The sequence below is a fragment of the Tauraco erythrolophus genome, chromosome W, assembly GCF_009769465.1.
Source record: "Tauraco erythrolophus isolate bTauEry1 chromosome W, bTauEry1.pri, whole genome shotgun sequence".
NCBI classification, from domain to species: domain Eukaryota; kingdom Metazoa; phylum Chordata; class Aves; order Musophagiformes; family Musophagidae; genus Tauraco; species Tauraco erythrolophus.
Genome location: NC_141497.1, coordinates 15,667,045 through 15,694,610, shown reverse-complemented (window position 1 = coordinate 15,694,610; position 27,566 = coordinate 15,667,045). Strand labels below are relative to the sequence as shown.

The following is a 27,566-nucleotide window of genomic DNA, read 5'->3' as shown; positions in this document are numbered from 1 at the left end:
CATCATAACCTAATACTCCCTCTGAGTTAGATTCAGACTTTGCTCTTTTCACAAATCCTCCATAAAGCATGGAGGAGGTCAACCTCTAAAGATCAAGCAAAGTACAGAAAGTATCTAGAAGGTTTAGAAATACATTCAGAGTGAAGGATTCCAATCCAATAACAGAGTGTTATTATGGACTGCACACGTGTAGATTTTCAGTTCTTCTACAACAAATACTTGCAATGACCTTTCTACTCTATAACATCCAAGAAATCCAAGTGCATAGATTGAGAGTTAGTACTGCTTAAAAATTTACAGTTGCAGTACACACATATGCTGCACTAATCTATATTGAATTATTACTTAAACATTGTTGTCAGCACAAAACTTGCATTTAGTAGCCACTTATACAGAGATTTGTATGAATATCTGTCAGAGAAAATAAAAGTTATTAAAAAGTAATTATTGAGGTTTACCCAGGAAAAAAAAAATCTTACCTCTCTGCAATATCACGTACGCTGTTAAAGATTTACCAACAGGTTGTCAAACTGTTTTATACAAAGATTTTCAATTCAGATCTTGTATACTTTTAATGTGAAAAGTAGTGATTTGAGTTCTTCTATTATACTTTTTTCACCTTCCATATATGTTGCATTTGAAAGATCCATAAGGAAAAAAGATCTGCTTAGCAACAGAACAGTATTACCTTACCTTGCACCATGACTCCCATCCTTAATGCTGTACAATGATGCTTATGGAAGTACATCAGCAATGCCTCAAGCAGAAACATAACCAGATGCAAAATAGAACTGGAAAATTATCTAAACTATGTATCAATTAGTAAAATTATAAGTTTCTTGACTACATGCTAATTTCAATCCTCTTGAAGACAAGAACCACACAAAATAGAATGTTTAATTAAAAAAAGCTAAATATCCATCCATAGTTGAATTCCATAGAATGAATACACCAAAACCTAAAAATGTCAGTTGTGCCCTTCATTAATATAGCAGACTGCTAATACCAAGGCTTTGAGGCAATACTGACCTAAAGCAGATAAAACTCATTGCCCAAAGCACACAGTAGCCTCTTTGTCCAAGAACTTCCTTCAATACATAAATTAGCAAGTCTCTTCCTTCAGCCAAGGACATGACCTCCATCTGTGGAAGGCTCTTAAGTTCTCACAAAACTTCATAGAAATTTACCTACTCAGTCAAGATGAATGCTTCAAAGTATCAAAAGCACAAATAAAAACACTGAAAAACTATATATTGTTATAGTCTCAATTAGCTTTAAAAATGTTGTGGTGCTAAACATAGTGTTATTTAGACAGATTTTTAAAAAAAAATCACTGCTATAACTTTTTCAAAAACATTGCATTAAAAAAAGGGCACATTTGATGAACTCACATTTGAGTAGAAGCAGTTCCAAATTTAAGCTTAGCAGCTGGATTATCTGAGCTGGCTGAATCAGTACAAAAGGCTGCCCGTATACAAGCCGTGTACGAGCACGGGGGGCAGGGTATTCCCCTTGCTGTCCCAATTGACCCGGTCCACCTTAAACCATTGATTACAGGTCTCCCTGATGCCTTGAAAGTTTATGTGCAAAATATTAAGGAAAGGATTATATGGGCAATCAATCATAATACCCACAACCCCAACCAGTACCCTGTGCTCCCTCCCGCAGACCCAACAGGCTACCACAGCTTCTCAGACTGAGGAGCCCCCACCCTCTCCCCACCTGGCCGGGAAGAGGAATCCAGGTGGGAATGAGCAATGGCAGCAGGTCCCTGCCCGGCGCCCCCTCTGCTCCCACATCTACCTCCCAGGTTCCGTTACACAACAGATATGAAGCTCTGCAAGTGGAACCTACCCCTAGGGAGGATGACGATACACACATGCTAGTATCCTTCCCTAGGACCACACATATCATCAAGACATCCTCAGTTAAGAAGAAAAGGCGGGTGATTGTTTTAGGAGACTCCCTTTTGAGGGGTGTGGAGGGCCAGATTTGTAGACCTGACCCTTTACATAGGGAGGTCTGCTCCCTTCCTGGGGCAACAATTAGGGATGTGATAAAAAAACTCCCGTCTATAGTCAGGCCCACGGATTACTACCCTCTTCTTATTTTCCAAGTTGGTATGGATGACATTAGGAAAAGAAACATCCGGACTATTAAGAAGGATCTCAGGGTTTTGGGAAGAATGTTGAAGGGATCGGGGGCCCAAGTAATATTCTCTTCTATCATACCGACTTTGGGACATGACACGGGATGGAAAACAAAGATCGAGGATTTAAATAATTGGCTACATAAGTGGTGTGAGGAACACAACCTAGGCTTCTTTAACCACGGGCTGACCTTAATGCCAGATCTTCTATCTAGGGATGGGGCGGGTTTGTCTCCACGGGGAAAAGGCTGCTCGCTACAGAACTAGCTGTAGATCATCAACAGGGCTTTAAACTAGATGTGAAGGGGGTGGGGGGTATTGTCAGACTTAGAGGATTAACAGCCGAGGACGGCCCTCCATTGTCTGATGAAAGGAGTGTAGGCAGGTGCCTTCGGGCCTGCTGCCTCAGTGATAGTAGGGGGTGATATGTGTAGTCAGGAGCAACACACAAGTTGCCTAGAGGTAAAAGAAAATCCCAAAAATAACAGCTCAGGAAATAAAGCTTCCCCCCCTAGGGGTGCAGTGGGGTCGAAAGCCCAACTTACGTGCTTCTATACGAACGCACGCAGTATGGGCAATAAACAAGAGGAACTGGAAGCTCTTGTTATCCGGGGAAACTATGACATAGTTGCCATCACTGAAACATGGTGGGATGACTCGTATAACTGGAGCGCTACCATGGATGGCTACAAGCTCTTCAGGAGGGATAGGAGAGGTAGGAGGGGTGGTGGGGTTGCCCTGTATGTAAGGGAAGGTCTAAACTGTTTAGAGTTAAATGTTGGGGATGACTTGGTAGAATGTCTGTGGGTGAAAATCAAAGGGGGGCCTATGAAGGCGGATATTGTAGTGGGAATCTGCTACAGGCCACCCTATCAGGACAGTGAGACTGATGAGCTATTCTTTAAACAACTGGGGGAAGTCTCGCGCTCACTAGCCCTTGTCCTTATGGGTGACTTTAACCTACCTGATGTCTGTTGGAAGTATAACATGGCAGTCAGGAAACAGTCTAGGCGATTCCTGGAGTGTGTGGAGGACAACTTCCTATCACAACTGGTCAGTGAACCAACTAGAGAAGGTGCTCCCCTAGACCTGCTATTTGTGAACAGAGAAGGTCTTGTGGGAGATGTGAAGGTTGGAGGACGCCTGGGGCATAGTGACCACGAGATAATAGAATTCTCAATTCTAGGGGAAGTTAGGAGGGGGAACACTAAAATGGCCAAGCTAGACTTTGGGAGAGCTGACTTTGGGCTGTTTAGAAGTCTGGTTAACAAAGTCCAATGGGAGACAGCTCTCAAGGGTAAGGGGGCGCAGGAGGGATGGTTACTACTCAAAAAGGAAATTCTGGAGGCACAGGAGCGAGCTGTCCCTGTGTGCCGGAAGTCGAGCCGCCGGGGTAGAAAACCAGCTTGGATGACAAAGGAGATTTGGGAACATCTCAAAAGAAAAAGGGATGTCTATAAGTCTTGGAAGAATGGGCAGGCATCCAGGAATCAATACAGGGAGGAAGTTAGGACATGTAGGGAGATAATCAGGGGGGCAAAAGCCCAATTGGAACTTAGACTAGCCTGCTCCATAAGGGACAACAAAAAGTCTTTCTATAAATATATTAATAACAAAAGGAGGGCTAAAGATCACCTCCAGCCCCTACTGGACTCAGGGGGTACGTTAGTCACTAGGGATGAGGACAAGGCTGAGGTCCTTAATGCCTTCTTTGCCTCAGTCTTTAATAATAAGGTCAGTAGTTCCCAGGTGAGCTGGCCTATGGTGTCTGAGTGCAGGGAGGGAGAGCAAATTGAAGCTCCTGTGATCCAAGAGGAACGGGTCAAGGATCTGCTCCTTCGGCTGGATGCCCACAAGTCTATGGGGCCTGATGGTATCCACCCGAGAGTCCTGAGAGAGCTGGCGGATGTCATTGCCAAACCCCTGTCCATTATCTTTGGACAGTCTTGGCTCACTGGGGAAGTTCCGCTGGACTGGAGGCTGGCGGATGTTACCCCCATTTACAAAAAAGGGCAGAAGGAGGATTCGGGGAATTACAGGCCTGTCAGTCTGACCTCGGTGACGGGCAAAGTCATGGAACAGGTTATCTTGAGTGCTATTAATGAGCACATACAGGTTAACCGGGTGATCAGGCCCAGTCAACATGGGTTTATGAAAGGCAGGTCTTACCAATCAAACCTGATCACCTTCTATGACAGGGTGACCCGCCTGGTTGACGAGGAAAGGGCTGTGGATGTAGTTTTCCTTGACCTCAGTAAAGCCTTTGATACAGTTTCTCATAGTGTTCTGGTTGAGAAACTGATAACTGCTGGCCTGGATAGGCACACCCTCCTTTGGGTTAAAAACTGGCTGGATGGCCGGGCCCAAAGAGTGGTGGTAAATGGGGCTAAATCCGGCTGGAGGCCGGTCACCAGTGGGGTTCCCCAGGGCTCAGTGCTGGGTCCAGTTCTGTTTAACATCTTTATCAATGACCTGGATGAGGGAATTGAATGTACCCTCAGTAAATTTGCGGACGACACCAAGCTGGGAGGCTGTGTCGATCTGCTCGAGGGTAGGGAGGCCCTTCAGAGGGATTTGAACAGACTGGATCGTTGGGCTGAGGCCAATGGCATGAGCTTTAATAAGGCCAAGTGCAGAGTCCTTCACTTGGGGTATAAAAACCCCAAGCATCGCTATAGGCTTGGGGAAGAGTGGCTGGAGAGCTGCCTGGCGGAGAAGGACCTGGGGGTCTTGGTTGACTACCGGCTTGATATGAGCCAGCAGTGTGCCCAGGTGGCCAAAAAGGCCAATGGGATACTGGCATGTATCAAGAATAGTGTAACCAGCAGGAATAGGGAAGTGATCCTGCTCCTGTACTCGGCACTGGTGAGGCTGCACCTGGAATATTGTGTCCAGTTTTGGGCCCCTCGCTTTAAGAGAGATATTGAGCTCCTGGAGCGAGTCCAAAGAAGGGCGACTAAACTGGTCAAGGGGCTGGAAAATAAAACTTTTGAGGAGCGGCTGAGGGAGTTGGGGCTGTTTAGCCTGGAGAAGAGGAGGCTGAGGGGAGACCTGATTACAGCCTACAAATACTTGAGAAAAGATGGTGGGGAGGTAGGGGAAGGGCTCTTTACATTAGTGTTGGGTGATAGAACAAGGGGAAATGGGTATAAGCTTAGTCAGGGGAGATTCAGGTTGGATGTTAGGAAGTATTTCTTCTCTGAAAGGGTTGTCAGCCACTGGAATAGGCTGCCCAGGGAGGTGGTTGAGTCCCCATCCCTGGATGTGTTTAAGAATAGGGTGGATGATCTACTTAGGGATATGGTTTAATGGGGATTAGGGATGGTTGGACTGGATGATCTCTAAGGTCTTTTCCAACCTAGAAATCTATGAATCTATGAAACCAGCAACAGCCTGTTTTAACATGGGGAGAACGGACTGTTCAAGTGTTAAAGGAATGGTTTAGTACCTTACCTATGCCTTCTATCATTCAAAGTGATAATGGCTCGCACTTCACAGCAGCCATTGTCCAGGAATGGGCAAAGAGGGAACGTATTAACTGTATTTTCCATACTCTTTATTACCCTCAGGCAAATGGGATAGCAGAACGGATTAATGGATTAATCAAAAGATTTGCAAAGGTGCATGCATCAAATTGGGACTTGAGATTGTCTGAGGCAGTATATACTATCAATAACAGATGGGGTGAAAATGGAAATGCAAAAATAAAGGCATTTCGTCCTGCTGGAGATTTCATCTCCAAGAAACCACATAAAGGCAGCAAATTCCCCATACAATGGCATTCTGGTCAGCCTGTAATGGTCAAGTTACCTCAAATTGGAATTGTACCACTGATACTGACCCATCCAAAGGGGCTGTATTGTATGCATGGGAAGCAAAAGACAGTTCTGATCGTATACATCGGATCAGTAGCAGATGGATTATACCAGATTTCTAACCAATTAATTGTCGAGCATATACGTTCGAGCAGATCTTTTCTTCTTAAATTACAGGACCGCTCCAGTAGAAGACAGACAGGGACAACTGGGAAGACACGGGGTGGAGACATCAGAAGCGTTCATAACCATGGGAAATTGTGATGACTTAGCTATATATGCTCCCCATCAATTAACTTGGATATGCTCAGATGGGACTATTACAGATATGTTAAAACCTATACATCCTGGTTTCAATGTACTTTGGGAGTACCATCATTATGCCCTTCTTATTACTCAGAGAAATTTATCTCTGAAGGACTGGTATCCCCGTAGCAAACAAAGTACAGACGATACCAAATGGACTGTATCCACGAAATTAGCGGTATGGGCTGAAAGATTCTTTGGGTTAGGAAAAAGTCACCTTAGAACTAGAATAACACTATCCAATTTAACTGCACAAGTGGAAGCTTTAGCAGCTCTTACTAAAGAGAATTTTAATCACAAGTACAAGTGGTCTTGAAAACCACGCTTCAAAATCGACTTGCGCTAGATATGATATTACTCAAAGAACAAGGGGTGTGTGGATACTTGAAGGCAAACCATGAACAAGAAGAATGCTGTTACGATTCCTAATGTGTCACTACCTCTTCGGGAAAACCTCCAGAAGACGAAGAAGTTAGCTGAAGTTACCCATGAACTGCAGAACCAAATAAAGGACACTTGGCTGGGAAACATTTTTGGTAGAATAGGATGGGTATTTCCTGGACAGACTACTAACTTGTTGCAAACACTGATTGTTATTATCATTCGTATTATTGTAGCATGTATTGCCGTTAGTTGTGTAAAAAGAATTATTGTAAAAATCTATCTCTCTGGTAAGAGTTCACTGAGAAACTGAGGAATACCTGGCTTTGCTAAAATGCACAGATGAAACTTATACAGATACATTGGTCAATGATGACACACAAGTGATTGAATTGTGACTCAGGTCATGGGGTGGAATGTATGGATCCAAATCAAGTTTCTCAGCAATGCCCAGCACACAGGTGACACAGTGGGGTTGTAGAAGCCACCCAGCTTTGTATTGCATTGAGGCAGAGATGACCCACGGGGAGCTTTTTTTTTTTTTTTCTTCTCTCCTTTTAGCATGCTTTAAGTCTAGTGCACTTGTGTGTTCTCTCACTCTTGTGTGTGTAATAGTGCATTCTGTGACTCTGCTGTGCTGTAATAGTACATTCCGTGACTCGTGTGCTGTGATAGTGTATTGCACTATAGTGCAAATATTATAGTGTATATTTTGGTTTTAAATTGCAATAGTGCATTCCTCCATTGTATCTATAAGAACCTGTAATAGTGGCATAGTGAATCTGCAAGTGCAGTTCAAGTAAATTGTTATCTTGGACCTTACAGTTAAACCTGTAAGTGCAGTCCAAATAGACCGTTTGCTTGAACCTTGTAGTCGAGTCTCTTTTCGTCACACAACATGAGGTCCCTTTCCACAGGAGACTGCTCTTCACAGACTTCTCCAACGTGAGTCCTTCCCACAGGATGCAATCCTTACCCATCAGATTGTTCCAGCACAGACTTTTCATACATAGTCACAGCTTCCTAGGGAGCAGCTATCTGCTCTGGTGTGGAGTCCCTTCCCAGACTGCAGATACATCTCTGCTCCACCATCCATCTCCAGCAGTGTGGGGTTCTTTCTCACAGGAAACATTCCTCTACAAACTCCTTTAGGCACAGGCCTCTCCGCTCCAACACGGGGCCCCTCCACAGGCTGCGGATCAATCTCTGCCACACTGTTTCTCCCATAGGCTGCAGGGGGACAGCCTGCTGTCTCACCACAGGCTGCAGGGCAATCTCAGCTCCGGGACACCTCCTCCTACTCCATCTTCACCCACCTTGGTATCTAAGTAGTTGTTTCTCTCAGATCTCAGTCCTCTCTGCTGCAGTCATGCCAGGCCTGACCATCCTCAGATGTCCCAGCTGGAACAAACTCCACCCAGCAGGCACTCCAGGAGCAGGGCACTTCAGAGCTCTCCAAGCCACACCACCACAGCCATCTCCAGTCAAGTGGCAGCAGCCCAGCATGGGCAGCTGCCTGCAAGGGAGGCCCAGCACAGGCCAGCCCTCTGCCTCCCCCCTCTCTTCACTGCAGGTCCCACCTGGCTCATGTCCCTTTGTCCCCTTCTTAAATATGGTATTCACAAAAGTGCTGATTGGCTCAGCCCTGGCCAGAGGTAGGTCCAACCTGTCCAGAAACAGGTCCAATCTGCTTTGGAGCCAGGGAAGCTTCTTGCATCTCCTAAGAGGGGCTATCACTTCATCCCCTCCCCTGCTACCAAAACCCCACCACAAACTCAGCACAAGAGCCCACCTCCTTCCAAAGCACAATGTTTTTGAAAACTTGACTCCTCAACCCAACCTCAGTTCCTACCTCATTCACCATCCTATCAATAACAAGGACATGGATTCATTCAAAGCAAAAAGTACATTGAAAACCAAATTAAGCAAATGTTACCAAAAATTATAACATTTTTGTTCAATGAAGCACCATACCAAGGGAGCAGCTGCATCACCAATTTCTCAGCCTTTAAGTTATCCCTATGACTAATTGCATGTCCCTCTGCTCACAAGACAGTACAATTTAAGCTTCCCTGGATAAACCATCACTGAGCCAAGGAAGGTTTATTTCAGTTCCTCAGCAGGTGTCTTCCCATTTTTACATAACAATATTAAGTTGAGAGCAGGGGATAATAGGCTTGATTCACAACAGGAAAAACATTGCCTATCAGATTGCTCTTCCATATGTAGTCACCAGAGCTACAGTCAAAGATGAATCCTACCAATAAGTGGATGGCAGTAAATAGGAAATAGGTAAGGCACAGTGACCCTCCATCAACCCCAAACTGCATTTTATCACTTTGAGCCAAGGCAATTTCTGATTCTGTGCCAATAAATCGCTCAACTAATCAAAATTACTTAAAAATCTGTTTGGTTCAAGGCTACAATCAGTTAATCCACTTCCTACAGATCAGTCACAGCAAGCATGTGAAAAACAAATATCCTTCCTAAAGAAGTCTACACTAATCTATGACCGATGATAAATAAATGGGTAAGCTGCTTTTTTTTCCCTGCCTAATCTATGGTTATATTTATTGTCAGATCAAAAAGAAACTCCACTCAAAAGATAATCACCCATTTTCTTAACAGTAGCAACTTATCAGGCACTTTCCTTCTGTTTGATGTTTCAAAGTGTGTTTATATCTGCTGCTTCCATATTCACATGACACTTGTTCTTCTATGTCATGGTTTAGCCCAGGCAGCTGCCCGCTCACTCACTCCTTCCCCCTCGGTGGGATGGGGAGGAGAAATCAGAAGGAAAAAGGTAAAACTCGTGGGTTGGGATAAGGACAGTTTAATAGGACAGCACAAAAAGCAAGAAGGGACAATAACCACAATAATACTAATAAAAAAACAATACAATTGATATAATTGCTCACCACTCAGAACCCAGAGTCCACTCACCATCTGAGATGCCCCTCCCACAGCTAGCTCCTCCAATAAATATTCTGAGCATGAGGTCTTATTGAATATCCCCCTGGCTAGTTTGGGTCAGCTGCCCTAGCTGTGTCCCCTCCCAGCTTCCTATGAAAAATTAACTCTATCCCAGCCAAATCCAGGACATAATATCATAATGAAAAACTTCTATCCCTCTGGGCTAACACAAGCAACCACCCACCCACAAACGTGGACCAAGTATAAGATGATTAAGTTTTCAAATTTCCAAATTACAACAGTTGCAAGAAACAAATTGTTATGAAAATGGCTATTTAAGAAAAAATACATTTTAGTGCAGCTAAATTTCTATTAAAAATAACACTATGTCAACAGAAGTCTTCATTTATTTCCAAGTGTTCAAATTGTTATCACACATATGCTATTTAACTACTTTTTATTTGAATGTTAAGATAATTAGTTGGAGGGGGGCATATTTCCAGTGGCCTCTCTGCAGTAGATACCACCAGAACAAAACATGAAACATTCCACATGGTTAACAATATGACATTTGAGTTACCAGAATTACAATAATCTATTTTCTTGTTAACAGATCACATAAGTAGTACATAACTGAAGCATTTCCTTTAACAGAAATATCAAACTTAGTACTGCATTTGTTTAACTTCAATATGAACATCTCTACAGAAGAGCAACATCGTACATGACAGTTTGATTTAGCACACATATGGTACTTTGGCAGCTCTAACTGCGATATATTTTTCCTCCTAAGCTCCATAGTAGGTTTAATTTATAAAACATATTGCTAATATGCCCAGCATAAATATCAATAATCAAATGCATCTTTCTTTTGCCACTTCAATGGGAAAGGGAGCAGTGTTTTTATCTCATATTACACAGTCTTTTCACACATGCACAATTTTCTTCCATGGACACTTCTACATGTACCCTAACTACCATTTTGTCTGCAAGAAAATCTTTATTTAAAAAAAATCTGAATTTTCTTCTCAAATTAGAAATACTACAGCCATAGACAATTACATGACAAATCACTACCAACTACTTATTTCAAAATAACATTGAATGTCTCAAATTTTTATCACATAACCAGCACATCAGTCATCTAAGGTGCAATGAACTACCTCACAATTAAACACATCCCATTGACTTCTTTTGTGAAACTGACTAGTTTATTAGTCACCTTTTTTGTAGGACAATCATGCAGATGTTAAAACTGGCTCAGGTAAGATATATGATCTTATTACAAGTAGAAATATAACTGGGCAGATGGAAAACTATTTTTAAACACACAAGGTAAGTAAAAATCAAACTACTCCAAGTTTTCTCAAGCAAAAAAACATCTCCAGTAATTATCACCACAAATTCAGCAAGGGTGTTATCTATGAGGAACTAATAGTTCTTGGTTAACAAATACTAATTTATTTGAACATCTCTACCATCAGTTTCCACAAGAGAACTAATCACTATATTAAAACTTTTTCACTTACTCCCCCAAAATGAATGAATTTAATTCTCCATCTTCCTGAATACAATTATATTGTACTCTGATACATAACTGCCATCCAATGACCTACTACCACAGTAGTCTAAGTGAAGACAATGTTCCCTATTATGATAATCATGCACTTTAAAGTAGCCACACAAAAGTTTTGAGGTAAAACGGATGAAATTTGGTTGCAAAAATTCAGATTTAAAAGAAAAAAAATAATCATATATACATACCACAAATAAAAAAAAAAACCTAGAATCTGTTGATAGTCATCTAAAACAATTTCATTCACTCATCTGTGAAATTTTAGCAGATATTTCATATTTATTCTATTTGGTCTAAATATCCCTACATGTCATCAAGAGTCACTCAAAAAAAAAAAATATTACGCCCAAAAATGCAGCTGCTACCACAAAACATCTCTTCACCCTTTTATTCATCCTCAAGCAGTTCTTAAAAACTCAGATTTCCTGAGCTATACAAAAACAGATCTTAACTTTGTTTGAAATATGTCAACAATGGATAAGTTAAAAAGCAGGTGGAGCTATCTGACATAATATTTAAATTAAATAACATATATCTAATTTGATTAAGTCATCCTTCCTCACCCTTCAATACCCATTTGTATTGAATTATAAACTCTGCAGCATGTGAACAGTCTGTGTATGGCATCTAGACTTCCATGCATGTCTTCAATATAAACAATTATATTAAGATATGCCAAAATTAAACAGGATTTACTATTTATGTATACAAAACTTAAATGATACATTAAATTTAACATCAAATGGGAAAATTACAGTCAAATCAATAAGTTGTACATTCACTACATAGTCTTGAAATGTTAATATTCATGAAGTTAATTCAGTTAATCGAAGGAAGATGAAGCATGTCAGAAAATAAACTCTTCTCCAATTCCACTAGCATACATTTCCTCACTGTAGTTATTATGTGTCAGCTAACTTTGATCTTTCACCATTAACTTCTGTACTGGCATGCCCCTTATCTCTCCAAGTTCTACTCAAACATCATATTCTCCCTTCTTCATTCCATAGTTTGTGACACCTACCAAGAAGCCCTTCAACTGGGGCAGCATCTAGTCTAACAGAGTTTCCACTGGACAGAAGCTTCTCTTACCAGAATAGTACACTGGTAGACAAGTTTGCTAGAGTCATGATCCACTATGTACCAGCATTCCATTGTAAGCACTAATAACTTCTGTACTAAAGATAAAACAGTTGTGCACATTTAAGCCACACAAGGCAAGCCAAGTTAAACAGTTTGGGCAGGCAGTACAGACAGGGCAGAAGCATGAAAGCCACATGTTTTGGATGAAGCAATTTTAACTCTGTTTAACCTGTGTTACAGCCTAGTTTAAGCATCATTGTTTACACAATACGCTCAAATGAACAAAAGCCCTACAAAGACAAGTTAACTGTTCTTTTCTATAGAATAACTAGTCAGTATGTGTTCAAGAATGAATTTAATGCAAATCTTGAAAAGGGTACCTAACTAATAACCACGTTTGGAGCTTTAAATACTATCTTACTCTGAGGTATATGTCTATTACTGTAAAAGTTTACGCATCACATTCTAAAATCTAGGGTCCAAAAATAAAGGCTAATTTTATTTTCTAAGTAAGCTATAGAAAAACAGGAAGAAATAGCGCGCGGTTTGTGTTCAAGTGTTATTGTTTAACATAACACTTTATGCAAGCAATGCAAAAAAAGTATATACTCAGGACTGTTTACATTTGAACAAATATGGTAAATTAGCAAATACAGTATTTAAAGTTATCTACAAAAATGTGTTTTACCAGGTATTCACTATTTGTATCAAGTCTTAAAGCAGAAAGCTGTCAGGGCAATACTAAAGAGTATGAAATTAAAAAAAATATTAAATTAAGACATTTTAAGAAATTTCAGAAAACAAATTCATATAAACAGTTAACAAAACTGAAACTAAACCAAAGACTAAAGCTATTAGGTGGCCTTATCAGCATACCCCTTCAATCAAAAGGCCATAAACAACTATGCTTTACATATTATTTGATTTATTTTATACCATGAAAGGAACACGTTTCTTTTTAGTAAAGTATACACAAATAGCCTCACTCAGAATACATTTTTAATGCACATAAGTATTCATCTTACAAATCATTTCACAATCCAAATATACAATAGTTTGGAAAACAATATTTTAGAAGACAAAAGTTGATGTAAAAAGACCACTTAAAACAAAAAATCATCAAGGTTTCTTTCTGTATGGCTCTATATTTACAGTTTTCTTACTGCATCATCGATATCAGAAATCTGTTCCTTCAACTGGTTCCACTGTTCTGGATTTAAAGAAATACCTGAAATGCATTAAAAATAAATACTTAGGACAAAGAAAATTGTTAACAATCTTGCATAATTACTGTCAAGGTTGGTTTCATACACAAAGTCTATTTCACGATTATTAATGCTTAAACTACCTCAAGTGTAACAACCATCTCAGTTACAAAGTTAAACTACTCATTTGGAACACTTCAGTTTAACTTTAGAACTTAGCCTATCTCTGGACAAGTTTAACTTACAAAGAAAACAAGCACAGGACATGGACCTGTTGGAATGAGTCCAGAGGAGGGCCATGAAGATGATCCGAGGGCTGGAGCACCTCTCCTATGAAGACAGGCTGAGAGAGTTGGGGCTGTTCAGCCTGGAGAAGAGAAGGCTCCGGGGTGACCTTATCACAGCCTTCCAGTACTTAAAAGGGGCCTACAGGAAAGCTGGAGAGGGATTTTTTACAAGGGCATGTAGTGATAGGACAAGGGACAACGGCTTTAAACTGAAAGAGGGGAGATTTCAATTAGGTCTAAGGAGGAAATTCTTCAGTGTGGGTAGTGAGGCACTGGAACAGGTTGCCTAGAGAAGTTGTGGATGCCCCATCCCTGGAAGTGTTCAAGCCAAGGTTGCTCAAAGCCTCATCCAACCTGATCTAGTGGAAGGTGTTCCTGCCCATGGCAGGGAGGTTGGAACTAGATGATCTTTAAGGCCCCTTCCAACCCAAACCATTCATTCACAAGTGTTAGGCTAAACACAAGAAGTGAAATACAGCTCTGGCCTTGATAGAAGGCAGCACAAAAGAAATGTGGGAAATCAATCATATTCCTGTTGGCTCCTAAAAGCAATACCTCTGTGGACTAAACTTCTATGTGCTTTTGAAGTACTATAATTCTGGGCTTTTTTTTTTTCCCCCCTCCTGTTTCTTAAAGCGTTGTGAACAACATATACTATAAGTAACTTTTTGGAGAGACTCTATTCTACTCCCTAGCACTCACAAACCAACATGGAAGTTATTTTTTCACTTCAAGGTCACTATAGCTTCTAGTGACATTCAATCAATAATTATTCAGTGCCCCACAACCCATCTCCTCAGTTCTAAATTTGTACTTCCCCAAGTTCAAGTCCAGGCACGTTTCCTTTGTGCTTTAGTCTCCTCATTCTTCCCCGAAAATCTTTATGCCAACTCTATGCAAGTATAGACTCACAGGCCTACCTCTCATACTCTCTCCAGCAAAGCTCTTCTACTATTTACCCCCAACTCTCCCCCCTCAGTGATCAGGCTTATAAAGTCTTCCTTCATTGCTTTCTCCCTGTAGATGGAGCAGGACCTGAAAACAGGTGAAATTTTGAATTCCATTTTTGGGGCTCATTGCCTTTTTTCCTTCTACTATCACTGTCTTATCAAAGCACCACTTATCAGAACAGCAAGTAGTCTGCACGGAGCTATTCTAAGCAGTTTTCCACCAGTCTTTAGAGGGCAAGTTTCTTTTGAAAACAGGCCAGGTGTGCTAACCATTATTAGGGGACCAAAAGTCATCAAGATGCCCCTGAACAACATATCGGATAAACCGCATGCAGTTTAGACCTGCTGTTGGAAGCATTCTGACACAAAATTCTGAAATGGTGGATTTTTTTTTTTCTATTTTATTACACAATTTCAACTGTTCATATTGTTTGTAGGATAGCTAGATAAAGGGCTCATAAACGCATCAATGGAACATTAGACTCACATACTAGATCAGATTATTATTAATTTCATCCTAACAAAATTCAGATCTTTTGCCACATTGATAAACATTTCTATCATCTACATCATGTAATTTTTGTCACTTGGCATACCCATCAAGTTTCGCTGTAGCTTACCACTCAAACTGCACATACTTTTGATTTCCACCTCAAAACATAGCAGTTTAAAGTCCTTAGAGGTTGGAGTAATCTTTTTTGTTAAGTAACAACAACACATCCAAATCAACAAACTTTCTTGTACAGTACTAGTACACTTGTTCATACAAACCTATTCTCAGTGGTTATTTAAGAACTGTTGAAAACGTTTCTCAAGCTTTCCAAGCATCTATTTGCTCTTGGACACACTAGGAGAATGTAACAAACCTTATGCTGATTCTACATTAAATGCCTTCAATCTCCAGGACAGGACATTTCCTACTTACCTCTTTCCTTGGCACAATATTAAAAGTAAGTTTTTATAACAGAAGCAACATGACATTAAGGAAAGCACTACTACTGCAACTATCGTTGCATCCTCATCTTGCAAGTGGCAAAGTTCTGAAAATGGTTCAGTGAAGGCATGCCATAAAAAGTAGGTATGGGAGTAGCAATTAAAAGTACCATGGCTCATGCTGTGTTGCAGATTAGAAGCACAGTATCAAAACTTGAACACTTGAGGTATTTTCTCATGACCTAAATCTTGAAATATTAAAAAAATAATTAAAATATTTAATGTGACTGATTTCATAATCTAAAATTTGATTGAAATTTAAGATCATCATTGTTTTAAAGAAATTAACATCTTATTACAAATTAATAACTTAAATCTTTTCAGTGACTTTTGAAATAAGAAATCCAATTGCAATAAAAGCAAGAAATGGAATTATGTTAATCAATGGGAAAATGTATAGCTATGTATATAACTCCCATACCAAGTTTGCTTGTATTTGATGTCTTGTTTTCCATAAATCATGGGGGATCCATTTAGGAAAACAGACTCAGGTCAATGAAACCACTTAGTTTTATCTGTAGATTATAAACAAAAGCAAATTGTTTGTTAAAATATAAATTATAAAAAAGTAAAAGCATTACTCTAAAAAATAACATGTAGCAACAAAGTATAAAAATCCTATAAGCAAACTTCTCCAGAAAACTGCAGACAATGTTTTAATACAAAATAACATAAAGCAGAACAATACCTTTTCTGCCAGGCTTCATTTCGCCTTCTTGATCCATCCAATATTCTCTAATATCAATTAAGACTTTCCCTTTGAAGTCACGAACACTGACATACCTCATTTTGCCAATCTGTCAAAACACACATAAGGATATCTTTTAGATATTTTACATATTACAGCATTCACTTTTCCCAGCAGTATCAGACTTGGACACATGACATTGCATGCTGCAGCTTATTTTAGACACCAGAAAAACAACTGGATCAAGAGCTTAATCCAGAGCAGTCAGTAGGCAAATAAGTAATGACAATATAAATGGATGAATGACTTAAAACCAGTTGAGTATTCAATGCTCAATGCAAAAGTGGCTCTCCTAGAATAAAAATACCTATATTCTTCACAAGCTTACCTCTTACAAAATCCACTAATTTACTGTTTCTAATTTTCTGGGTTTTTGGTTAGTAGCAGTTGTAAACAAATAGGGAAGAGGGAGCTTTACTCCCAAATCTAAGTTTTAGTCCATTACATATGTACAGAAATGAAATTAGACACTCACATAAGAAGCAAAATTTCAGGCAAAATTTCTAGAGGTTTTGTGGTGTGGTGTTTTTTTGTTTGTTTTTTTTTTTTTTACTTTTTCTTTTTTTAAACACAGATGGAAATGAAAGCAAGCCACCAACTGCTGTCCCATGCCTGCTCCCAAGTCCTCAGAGCACTTAATTGGAAGTGTGGTTAAAAGACTATCGCATTGTACCAGATGTTCCAAAAACCATCCAAATCCTGTAAGTTTACCAGCATGTAGCACAGTATGAAGTTACTTTGAAATTTCATAATTTCACACAACAGTGGCTTAACAGAATGATGAGGGCTTCTTTTTTCTTAGGACAAGGAAAAAAAAAGGGAGAAGGAAGGAAGGACAAGGAAAAAAAAGGGAGAAGGAAGGAAGGACAAGGAAAAAAAAGGGAGAAGGAAGGAAGGACAAGGAAAAAAAAGGGAGAAGGAAGGAAGGACGGGAAGAGAGACAAGAGGCACGCTGACAACTACGCATTACACTACATATTTAGGCTTTATCAAATTTTTCCAAGTTTGATAAAAACTATTCATTCACATAAATTCAAAGTATAATGCGAGTTTGAGAATCAGAAATTAGATAATAAAAACACAATCAAATACAATTCACGTAAGAAATTCTTAGTATTCTGTATGCACCTTCTGGATACACTTTATGAAAGAGGAACACATTCTAAAGTAAGCAATTTTTAAAATAGAATATTTCAACTTCCCTAATTTATGCATCTTGCACATTGGCATAATTTAATGAGTGGGACAAACACATCTTACTAGCACTAAGTCTGACCAGAAAGCATGAACAACTCTCCAATCAAGTAAAATCATCCACAGATGTTTAAGTCATAAAAGCTGTTGTTTCATAAAATATATATATATATATATATATATCACAAGTACGCTTTTATGTTTGCTTAAAGTAATTTTTCTTCTTGTGCAGATTATGCTAAAGTAACTTCAAAATTTATTTTTAAACAATTGGGACATCTTTAGATACCATAAGCCTGACGCAGTTGTTTTCCTACTTCAAAGCATCCTTTAAAATTAAGAAGCTTATAAGATAGTATTTTGTGACTGATTTACTAAATACTTTCACATTACTACAAATATAACATTCAGAAATCAGGTATGATGGCATGGTAACTGAGTTCTTTCAGACCAAACTTGGTACCATACCCAAGTCCGTCAGCACTGCTAGTCTACATGAATGTTTCTTGGTTTTACTTTATAACACTTCAGTGACTTTTAAGGTCACCTCTAAAGCCAGCTTCAAGTAGTAGTACTCCATAACATCTTTTTTTCCAGGTCTATCAAAGAATATTAGTACATTGCCAAGTAATTCCAGATTTGCTCTAAAAAATAAAACCTGATACAATATAGCAGATTCTAGCTGCAAATACAGTAAAAGGGTTTAGTATTTGACTATTAAAGATAAAACTACATGTCTTAATTCAGTAAGGCAGGAGGTAATAATACAAAGTACACATCATTTACTCAGTCAGTAAGTCTACCTTAAATGTAAACAGTTTCATATAAAAATGTTGAAATTAACTTAAGTTTTACATCATTGTTTAGGTTTCAGCTGAATACTCACATTAAATTTTGAATATTCAGTTGAACCCTATGCAAAAGTTGCCACTGCTAAAAGCTTTAAATAGGCTTCTAAAGTACAGTTTAAAAACCTCAACCAAAATCTAGATTTATTTATTTAAGTCAATTGATGTTTCTTGAAGTTCAGTTGCCCACAATTCTGGCATTGAGTCATTTCTGAACAATTATTTGTTCACACAGCAGCTGAATAATTTCACTGATCTAAGACACCTTTATATCTCTGTAAACGCATTAGTGTTCCAAGGGCTGTGTTGATTTATAGCAGGGTGGTTACTGCAGTTCAACCTTCATAGACAAGTTCATATGCTTTTTATTAAATATCACAGCTCCTTAGATATACTATTCTATTGAATTAAGTAAATCACATTTAAGCCACTATTTCCAGGTTTCCGTTTCTTAGAATAAAACGCACTGAACTTTGTCTAGGTTTCTTTCAAAGCTATGCAACTGACTTCCTGTATGAGTTTCAGCAGCCACCTTCTTCACCATTTTTCCTATTTCCAGTTTGCCTTGATTAAGCTGCATACACGCTGTAGAAGTAGAAACAGCAAAAAAAAGCATCCTTCTTTCTTAGCTGATAACTATATGTATAGCATTAGAAGCAGTACAATAAGCTAATATAAACTCCTAGAATAGAGTCCTGTAAACAGCTGAGATCTCTGCAACACAGCAAATCAATTTAGTACATTAATTCTGAAACTTAGGTGGTCACTGATGCGTTTCACAATAAATCACCTTCCAGAGCATCACAAACTTAGAAATTTATCTGCTTTCAGGAGCCTATGATAGGTAATGACATTACACTGGGAAACTGAAAAACTTATTTCTCAGAAGTCAAAAAGCAAATTCTACCCAAACTTAAAAAAAAAAAAGGGAGGAAAGGGATAACAGGAAAACTACTTTTGAAGTAACAATTTCTGTGAAATGCCTGATCACATCGTGTGGTTCCACTCTGGACAGACATTAAATCGTATCCTGACGGCATTAACAAATCTTATCCAAATCAGACATAGGTAGATGACAGGATCTATCAAACTAACCAAAGCACATGATGCAAAATTCACATTGGCTCAAAGCCACAGACAGGAATCTAATGTATCAACACTAAACCCCTCCACATTAACATGCATCATGCTTGTCCTTAGAGTCTCTAGTAATATATCACAAACAGTATTAAGATAAATTTCTGCACTCCAACTGCACCCTAATTCTTTAATTTTAATTATACTTCTTTCCAAAGTATAATAGGTTACCTATAAAAAACCTAAAAAGGCAAAGACATGCAAATAAATAAAAAACACTTGGTCTCTTATACTGAATTAATTCCCTTCTACTTACAATTATTCTATTCTTAATTAGTTTCAAGAATACCATTACACTAATGTTTGTTTCAAACAAAAATAATAAAACCAATCTTCATGAAAATGCTGAATCTGCTGAATACAGCAGTCACAACAAGCTCAATATTAAGGGAAGCTGTATACTTTAAGAACACAGACTGAAGGTGTAGAACAGCAAACCACTAAGTTTCACATCATTTGCTGCCACTCCCGCACACAATATGGACACCACAGAACTTCTGACTATCCTATGAATGTTTTACAGCCTGATTTCCATCAATTAAAGCCACACTTGTAAGTTATACTGCAAAGTCACTTGCATAAAGATCATTTTACTACCATGAGGAAGCATAAAAGGGAGTTTCTAGTATTACTAATAGTCCTGGAACAAAAAAAAACATACCTAAAAATTAACATGCAACTACATCTTCTAGCATGTTCTCCTGGGTAGGGAGGAGAGAGGGGAAGTATCTTCAGACCTACAGTGCTATTTCTACACTGAAACAGTTGCATCTTAGTTAATGTACATAAGCTGACGTAGAATGAAAAAAAACCACAATGCTTCACATAACACAATAAGCAATCTAAAAAACTTTTGTTGTTGAGTAACTAAAAGGCAGGCAGACTACAGAACACTGATGGTTTAGGTCAATGTGATATTTTAACTTTTTTTTTTTTCTATATTTTACTCAACACTGGAAGAATCCTGCTCTTATCAAACTAATTAGTCCTCTATTGTCTGTTTTAGTAACTTTTTATTATCTTAGATCAAAAAGGTTGAAAGAAATCAGATCACACAAATACTTTTGCTTTTATTTCAAAGGGTTTGTTTGTTTGTTGGGTTTTTTTGCTTGTTTTTTTTCCTCTATCAGGAGAGCATTAAAAATTTAACCATTTACCCCAAGGCTGGAATTTCTGAACCTATTACAAACATAGCATAAAGCCTATATGTAGTTTTTTTGAGTTCTAACTGCAGTTCACCTCATTAGGTGTAGTAGATACTATCTCATTTTTCCTACATGGATCAAAGCATGCCTCAACAGAACTAAAAAAAAAAAATAAAAATATTCTTCCTTCAATGGGGAAGTCCAGGTATTGATGCCCAGTGTCTTAAATTGAAACACTCTCTCCAATTATACATGGAGAGGAGAGTGAGAATTGATACATTAAAAATAATTGCCCTGTATTACAGTATCAGTTAAGTAGGTCTTCTCTCTAGAAGAGATTTTTATTTTTTTCCCCTGTATTACTTTGCACAGCTACAGCCCAAAACCATTTCTTTTGCCTTACTCAGTGTTGGGATCATCTTATTAGGCACCTTTACCATACCCTTTCACAAACTTAAGAATCAAAGTCTCTAAGAATTTAAGTTCCTTTCCTATCCCCTGCCCCTTTCAAGCCAGCTAGTCACAGACGTTTAATAAGTCTTGATTCACACCCCTAAAACGGGCAATTCTGAGCTACATATATTCTTGCACAGTTTCAGCACACATTGCTACTGCCTCGGCTAACCCCAGGAACTGCAATACCCTGAATTCACAAATGCTTCTTGCTACTGAAAAATATACATTCATCCCATCTTAAAAATAAGGACAATGTCAAAAATTAAAATCTTTTTAGATGTTCAGAGAGAAAAATTTGCATCATAAAGGAACAAGCAAAACTTATTCCAAGACACTGTCTTATAAGATAGAAGCCAAGTTGCCCTTGACCTAGTTAAATATCAATGAAGAGTCCATACTTTGGTTTCCAAGAACCTTTCTTTCAAGAGCCCTGATTAAAAAAAATTTCCATGTAGAGACTGTCCTGATCTAATATTTACAGTATACTCATGATAAGTGTTGTATTTACAGAGAAAATTACTACCCAGAGAGTTACCATGGGCAAAGACATGAGGGTTAGAATAAATTGCCACAACTCAGATTCTTTTACTCTGCTGAAACCCGACCACACTTTTTCTGAGCATCTCATCTGCATGCTAGCATCATAATCCCCTTTGGCCAAGGCTTCAGGAGACCAAGCACTATACTATCAAGATACTCAAATTGCCTCAAAATTTATACTGAACATGATGTAAATGGTTACCTTAACTAGGCTCTAAGAAAGTTACCAATTTTACCTGAAACATATTCTCATCTCTGTTACTGCTTTGCTTAGAAGAAACTGCACCTTTTGAACTTTCACCAGTCTTTTGTTTCTTTACAGGCTTTTCTGGAGCTGCTTGCTTTTTCCGCTTTGCCTTGGAGCAAGAATAAAAAAAGAAATGCATGAACCACAACTCATTTTATAAGTTACAAAAAAGTTTACATTAAAGGTCACAAACTACTACTATGCAATACACATTATCACCTTCCTTCTGTGAAGGCAGGAATCCAATACTGTACATTTAGACTGGAATTTAAAAATAATAATAATAATAAAAATATATCTTCAAATAAGCCTAATTCTGTTCCCAGTGAAGTTTACCATAATACTTTGTCTTTAAAGAGAACTGAATTAGATCTAAATACATTTCAAAAAGCTTACTCTTTTTGCACAGTAATATTGTTGGTTCAGTAGTTTTAATAAAATTTTAAAGTCTGATGGAAGATTCACCTTCCTTTGAGTGCAATGAAAAACGCAGGACGGCTAACAACTCTTCTAAAAAAGAAAAAATAATAGATGAAATAGTGAAGAAAGGATCTGGAAATCAAATCCAACAGAGGAGTTGTTTTTTTTAAATCAGAATCCAATCTCCATCCATAGCATGATAAATTAAATATGTTTTTTAAAACATCCAGATGATATCACCTGTAAATCAGAGTAATTTGCTAGCAGATGCTACAAAGTTACTATTTCTACTAATGGTTATATAGTAATCATGCCTGCCCAAAGGAAAGAGTAATATAAAAGATACCAAAAATTAGTCTCACCTGCTAGAATCACATTGTAGATAACCTCTTTTAAAGACAAACAGTTCCAACAAATATGGGATGTTGTCACAGGAAAAAAAAACAACCACATCTTACTGCCCACTGAAGCAGACTGTTAGACTATGTCTTTTCAGGAATACATTACCCTGACAACAACAACAACAAAAAAAGATCACCTGACCATTTTCTCTTTTAATTCACTGTTGTATTCAGTTTTTGTTCATAATGACTGGTACATCTATATAAACTTATAAATTAAATAACTATTAAAAATAAATGAGAACACTAAATTTATACGTTTAAAACAGTTAACATGAAAATTATCAACTCATTCAATCAAGACATTCAGGTCAGCTCAGCTTTTAAGTGAAAAACTAGCAGATGGTATTACAGTAAATGTAAGAATCAAACAGAGAAAAAGAACATGCAAACAAGATAAGAAAGTGGTACATGGATGACAGGGCAAGTGGAGGTTTTTGGTTTAGACTTGCAAGCAATCCAGATACCAAAATGAAGGGGGGAGGGGTGTCTCAAAATCAGTCTAAATTCTTGCCACCAGGGGCATCTTATACAGAAGCCTTCTTGCCACAAAGCAGCAAAGAATTCCAGGAAGCTTGTGCCTAGATATACCACACAGAAAAACCTGAAGAAAGCAAAATGCAACTTAAGAAAAAAAGATTACTGCAAAGTAAAAAGCATCCGCCCAGACTCTAATTTTGAGGGGTAAGTTTTGTTTTGGGGTTTAAGCGTCTGATGAGAACTTCATGAAGTTCAACAAGGCCAAGTGCAAGGCCCTGCACCTGGGTCAGGGCAATCCCAAGCACAAGTACAGGCTGGGCAGAGAATGGATTGAGAGCAGCACGGAGGAAAAGGACTTGGGAGTGCTGGTGGATGAGAAGCTCAACATGAGCCGGCAATCTGCGCTGGCAGCCCAGAAAACCAACCGTATCCTGGGCTGCATCCAAAGAAGCATGGCCAGCAGGTCGAGGGAGGTGATTCTGCCCCTCTGCTCTTCTCTCATGAGACCCCACCTGGAATACTGCATTCAGCTCTGGAGTCCCCAACACAAGAAGGACATGGAGCTGCTGGAGCGGGTCCAGAGGAGGGTCATGAAGATGATCCGAGGGCTGGAACACCTCTGCTATGAAGACAGGCTGAGAGAGTTGGGGCTGTTCAGCCTGGAGAAGAGAAGGCTCTGGGGTGATCTTATTGCAGCTTTCCAGTACTTAAAGAAGGGGGCCTACAGGAAAGCTGGAGAGGGACTTTTTACAAGGGCATGTAGTGATAAGACAAGGGGAAATGGCTTTAAATTGAAAGAGGGCAAATTTAGATTAGATATAAAGAAGAAATTTTTCACTCAGAGGGTGGTGAGGTACTGGAACAGGCTGCCCAGAGAAGTTGTAGATGCCCCATCCCTGGAATTGTTCAAGGCCAGGTTGGATGAGGCTTTGGGCAACCTGGTGTAGTGGAGGGTTTCCCTGCCCATGGCAGGGATGTTGGAACTAGATGATCTTTGAAGTCCCTTCCAACCCTAACCATTGCATGATAAGTCATACAGAATGACATGCATTTTTTGACATAATGCTCACTTAATTCCTTAACTCCAGCCTGAAATATAAGAGTTAATACAGTAGTTATAAACTGCATATAATGTTCACCTTTTTGTCAACTTCACTATCTGAATCACTGGCAGATGAGCTTGAAGACACAAGTTCCTTTGACTTAGGCATTCTAGGAAGAGAAAGATAACATGAGAACTCTATACAATGAATACGTCCCATTATGGCTAGAAAGCCATCTTCAAACCCGTTTGTAAAGGCTCATCTTATTCAAAACCCTCCTGAAGACTTTCCTGCCTTTTCATATAAGCTTTAGCATACGTTGTAGATGTGATCTCAAACACCCTTCCCTCTCATATCTCTTCTCCTTTTTGCTGCAACTGCCTTAAATGCAGTGTTTTAGATTCTGAACTGCTTACAAAGGGACAATTTTCCACTAGTTTCATATATCCCCAGATATGGTAGAAACCATAATGTAAAAAATACAATACAATACCATCCTCCAGTTGAATTCTCAATATTACATTCATAAATATAAACGATTAAGGCCCTAGCATTATCTATATTCTTACATAGGCATTTCACCTAGTTGAATTTGCAAGCAACAGCTGCATAATATCATACACAAAAATAAAGTTCCCATCAATAATACAAAAGTCTGAAAAAATATCTTAGTTACAGTGAACTACAGTATTGCAATTCATATTTCCACTGCAGTTTTACCACATCAGTCACTGGAGTCTATTCATTTGCCAGACAAGCAGACATTCAACTTTCCTTGAATGCATGCTTCCAGGTATGCTTCTACATCTCTCTAATATGCAAACATGTGGTTAGATATAGCAGTTGAACATCTTGCCTGCTACTAGAAACTCTTTGTAACAAATAGCTCATTTGTTCTTTCAGAATAAAAAAATAAGCATCACTGGGAGAAACTGTATAAAATAAATTACAGCTAGGAAAGGCTAATAAAAGATTAAAGAAGCATATACCAGGAAAGAAGGAATAGCAGTGATTTTAAACTGACAATGAAATAAATCACGTGCAAAGGAAAAAACAGAGTCTGAATAACGTTAATGGATCTACGTGGTTCTAAAGTAGGGAAAATTCTGTTGTAATAGTTTGGAGCATAACGATGGAAGTTGTAGCACTGAAAATGAAACAGGATATGGGAAGCACACATAAGCCACGCTGCGGGATGGAGACAGAGGAGACCTGGAATGGGACAATGCAAAAATAAGCACAGCAATGACATGAGATCAAGAAGCCGAACAAGAAAAAGTCTGATACACAGGGGGCGGGAGCACTGGCAGAGGATAACCCCAGAGACCACATCAGGATGAGGAAGTAACAATAGGGAGGAAGGCGGAGGCAGAAACTGGATGAAAAATAAACGGGGGGTGGTGGGTGCCCCTCAAAAGAAACTGGCAGGCAGAGCGTGAGGAGACACCGAAGCATCGGGGAGAGCGAGAGTAGAACAAGACAGGCCAAACAAAGATGACAGAAAGGAAGATGAGAAAGACGAGCAAGCATGAGCTAGAAACACCAGGTAGGCAGATCCCAGCCACCATTTTCCTCCCCTCTTCCTCTTTTCTACGGCTCACGTTTCCCCCCAGGGGAAAGGAACCAAGGCCCGATAGGGGGGTGCGGGCAAGGACGCCCAGGCCCTCCCGGGGCAGGGCAGCAGCAAGAGGGACGCAGGTTACCGGCGACGAAGGAGAAAAAGCAACACGAAAAAAAGGTCGGGGTAGTCAGCGGGCAGGATCAGATCCCAGCGTGGGGGGAGAATGGAGCCGGGCTGAGCGATTCCCCACCGCCATTTTCTCCCTCACTCAAACCCTCTTCGCCTCCCCAACATGGCAGCGGTTCCTCCTCCTGCCCCAGGTCCGCTCCACGACAAGGCATTCCTCTCACAGGGCACAGCAAACACCCGAAGAAAAGAGGAAGCCTCTCCTGCGCCAGCCAGGGATATATACTGAGTCCCCAAGAGCCGGGAGTGGCGGACGGAGAAAATGGCGGCGGCCCCAACTGGATACGAGGAGAAATCCCAACACTCACGTCCTACTCCACACGCAGCTCCTCTACACCACGAGAGAAACAGAAGTGACGCATCACAAAATCCCCACCCTCCCCTGCAAAGGGGAGGTGCTTAAAGGAGACGTGTCCCTTTGTTACTCGTTCCCATCTCTCCCATCCCAGCTGGAGCACCGGAGAAAAAAAAAAAAAAAAAAAAAGTCTCCCATGAGGCTAGTCTCCGCATCCGCTGCTTCATACCAACCGAGGGAGGCCTGCGAGGCTGACCGCAGGGCCTTGCTCCCCCTCGTAGCCCAGCCTGAAGGCAGGTGCTGCCGAGGCCGGGCCTTCATCAGCTGCCTGCCTTTCGCTGAGGGGCTGTGAGAAGGGGTCGGGCAGGAGGGCCCTTAATACCTTTAAGGAACCCTTAAAAATAAATATGTTGTTTTCTTTCACATGCTGTGATCTCGTTTAGAGTCGCCCTGCCAGCAGCCATGGCCAAGGGAAGGAGAGGAAACACTGGTGTAACTGCATTGACTTTGTGTACTGAAACCACAGCACCTGAGGCGCTGTTCAGGAAAGTGCCAGTTCCCCTTTCTTTCACTGGTTGATTTGCATTTTATTTTCTTCCTGACAAGCTTTGCAGTTGGGGGGCAGGTGAGCCTTATGGCTTCTATCTTGGCAGTCACCTTGGGTCAAGTGCAGGTCTGAAGCGCTGGGGACAGAAGGCTAAAAAAACCCACCCAAAGCCCTCAGCTTCTGTTCTAAACACTTTTTAAAAGCTCTCCAAGCAAAAAACACTTGAAAATATATTCTGACAGTCTTTCCTATTTCTGTAGCATGTTTACACCAGAACACTGCATCATAAGTGCCCTGCCAATGCTGTTTCCTGTGTCAGAATTTGAAGAAGGGCAGTTTTAGTTCATCTAAACAAGTATGTAACAGCTTCTGAGGAAAACAAAATGACACCTCTGTGGAGGAGTAAGGCACGGACCCTGCTGAGTGCTTCAGGTGAAAGCACAGGCGAAATCATTTATTGAGCCAAGCTGGCAATCTTATATACATGCGACAAGCCCCTCTCCCGCATTTGGTCCCAGTCCTTGTTTACTGTAAGAATATTTTTCTGTTCTTCTTTCCAAGGTCACTGTTCTCAGTCCCGTGTCCTGCACATCTGTTCTTGTTGCCTGTTGTTTGCAGTTCTCACATGCTTCTATTTTTGTGTCCCATGGTCTCATGGGA

General features: G+C 39.7%; 1 protein-coding gene across 3 annotated transcripts; it reads right to left on the bottom strand.

Annotated features, from left to right (window-relative positions):
* Positions 1–13,128: 13,128 nt before the first annotated feature.
* Positions 13,129–26,506, bottom strand: LOC147526235 (activated RNA polymerase II transcriptional coactivator p15-like). Of its 3 annotated transcripts, XR_015222953.1 has the most exons (6): positions 26,373–26,506; positions 24,414–24,486; positions 21,963–22,082; positions 16,347–16,455; positions 14,636–14,750; positions 13,414–13,451 (listed from the first exon to the last, which is right to left on the bottom strand). XR_015222953.1 is itself a non-coding variant. In XM_086630203.1 (5 exons), the coding sequence occupies exons 2-5, from the start codon at positions 24,483–24,485 to the stop codon at positions 13,372–13,374; spliced, it is 381 nt and encodes a 126-aa protein (XP_086486329.1). In that variant the 5' UTR covers position 24,486; positions 26,373–26,506; the 3' UTR covers positions 13,129–13,371. The 3 variants fall into 3 exon arrangements, 2 of the variants coding, with proteins under 2 accessions (XP_086486329.1, XP_086486330.1); XM_086630203.1 differs by lacking the exon at positions 14,636–14,750 and having other exon boundaries at positions 13,129–13,451; XM_086630204.1 differs by lacking the exons at positions 14,636–14,750; positions 26,373–26,506 and adding an exon at positions 26,021–26,366 and having other exon boundaries at positions 13,129–13,451.
* Between the last annotated feature and the right edge of the window lie 1,060 nt (positions 26,507–27,566).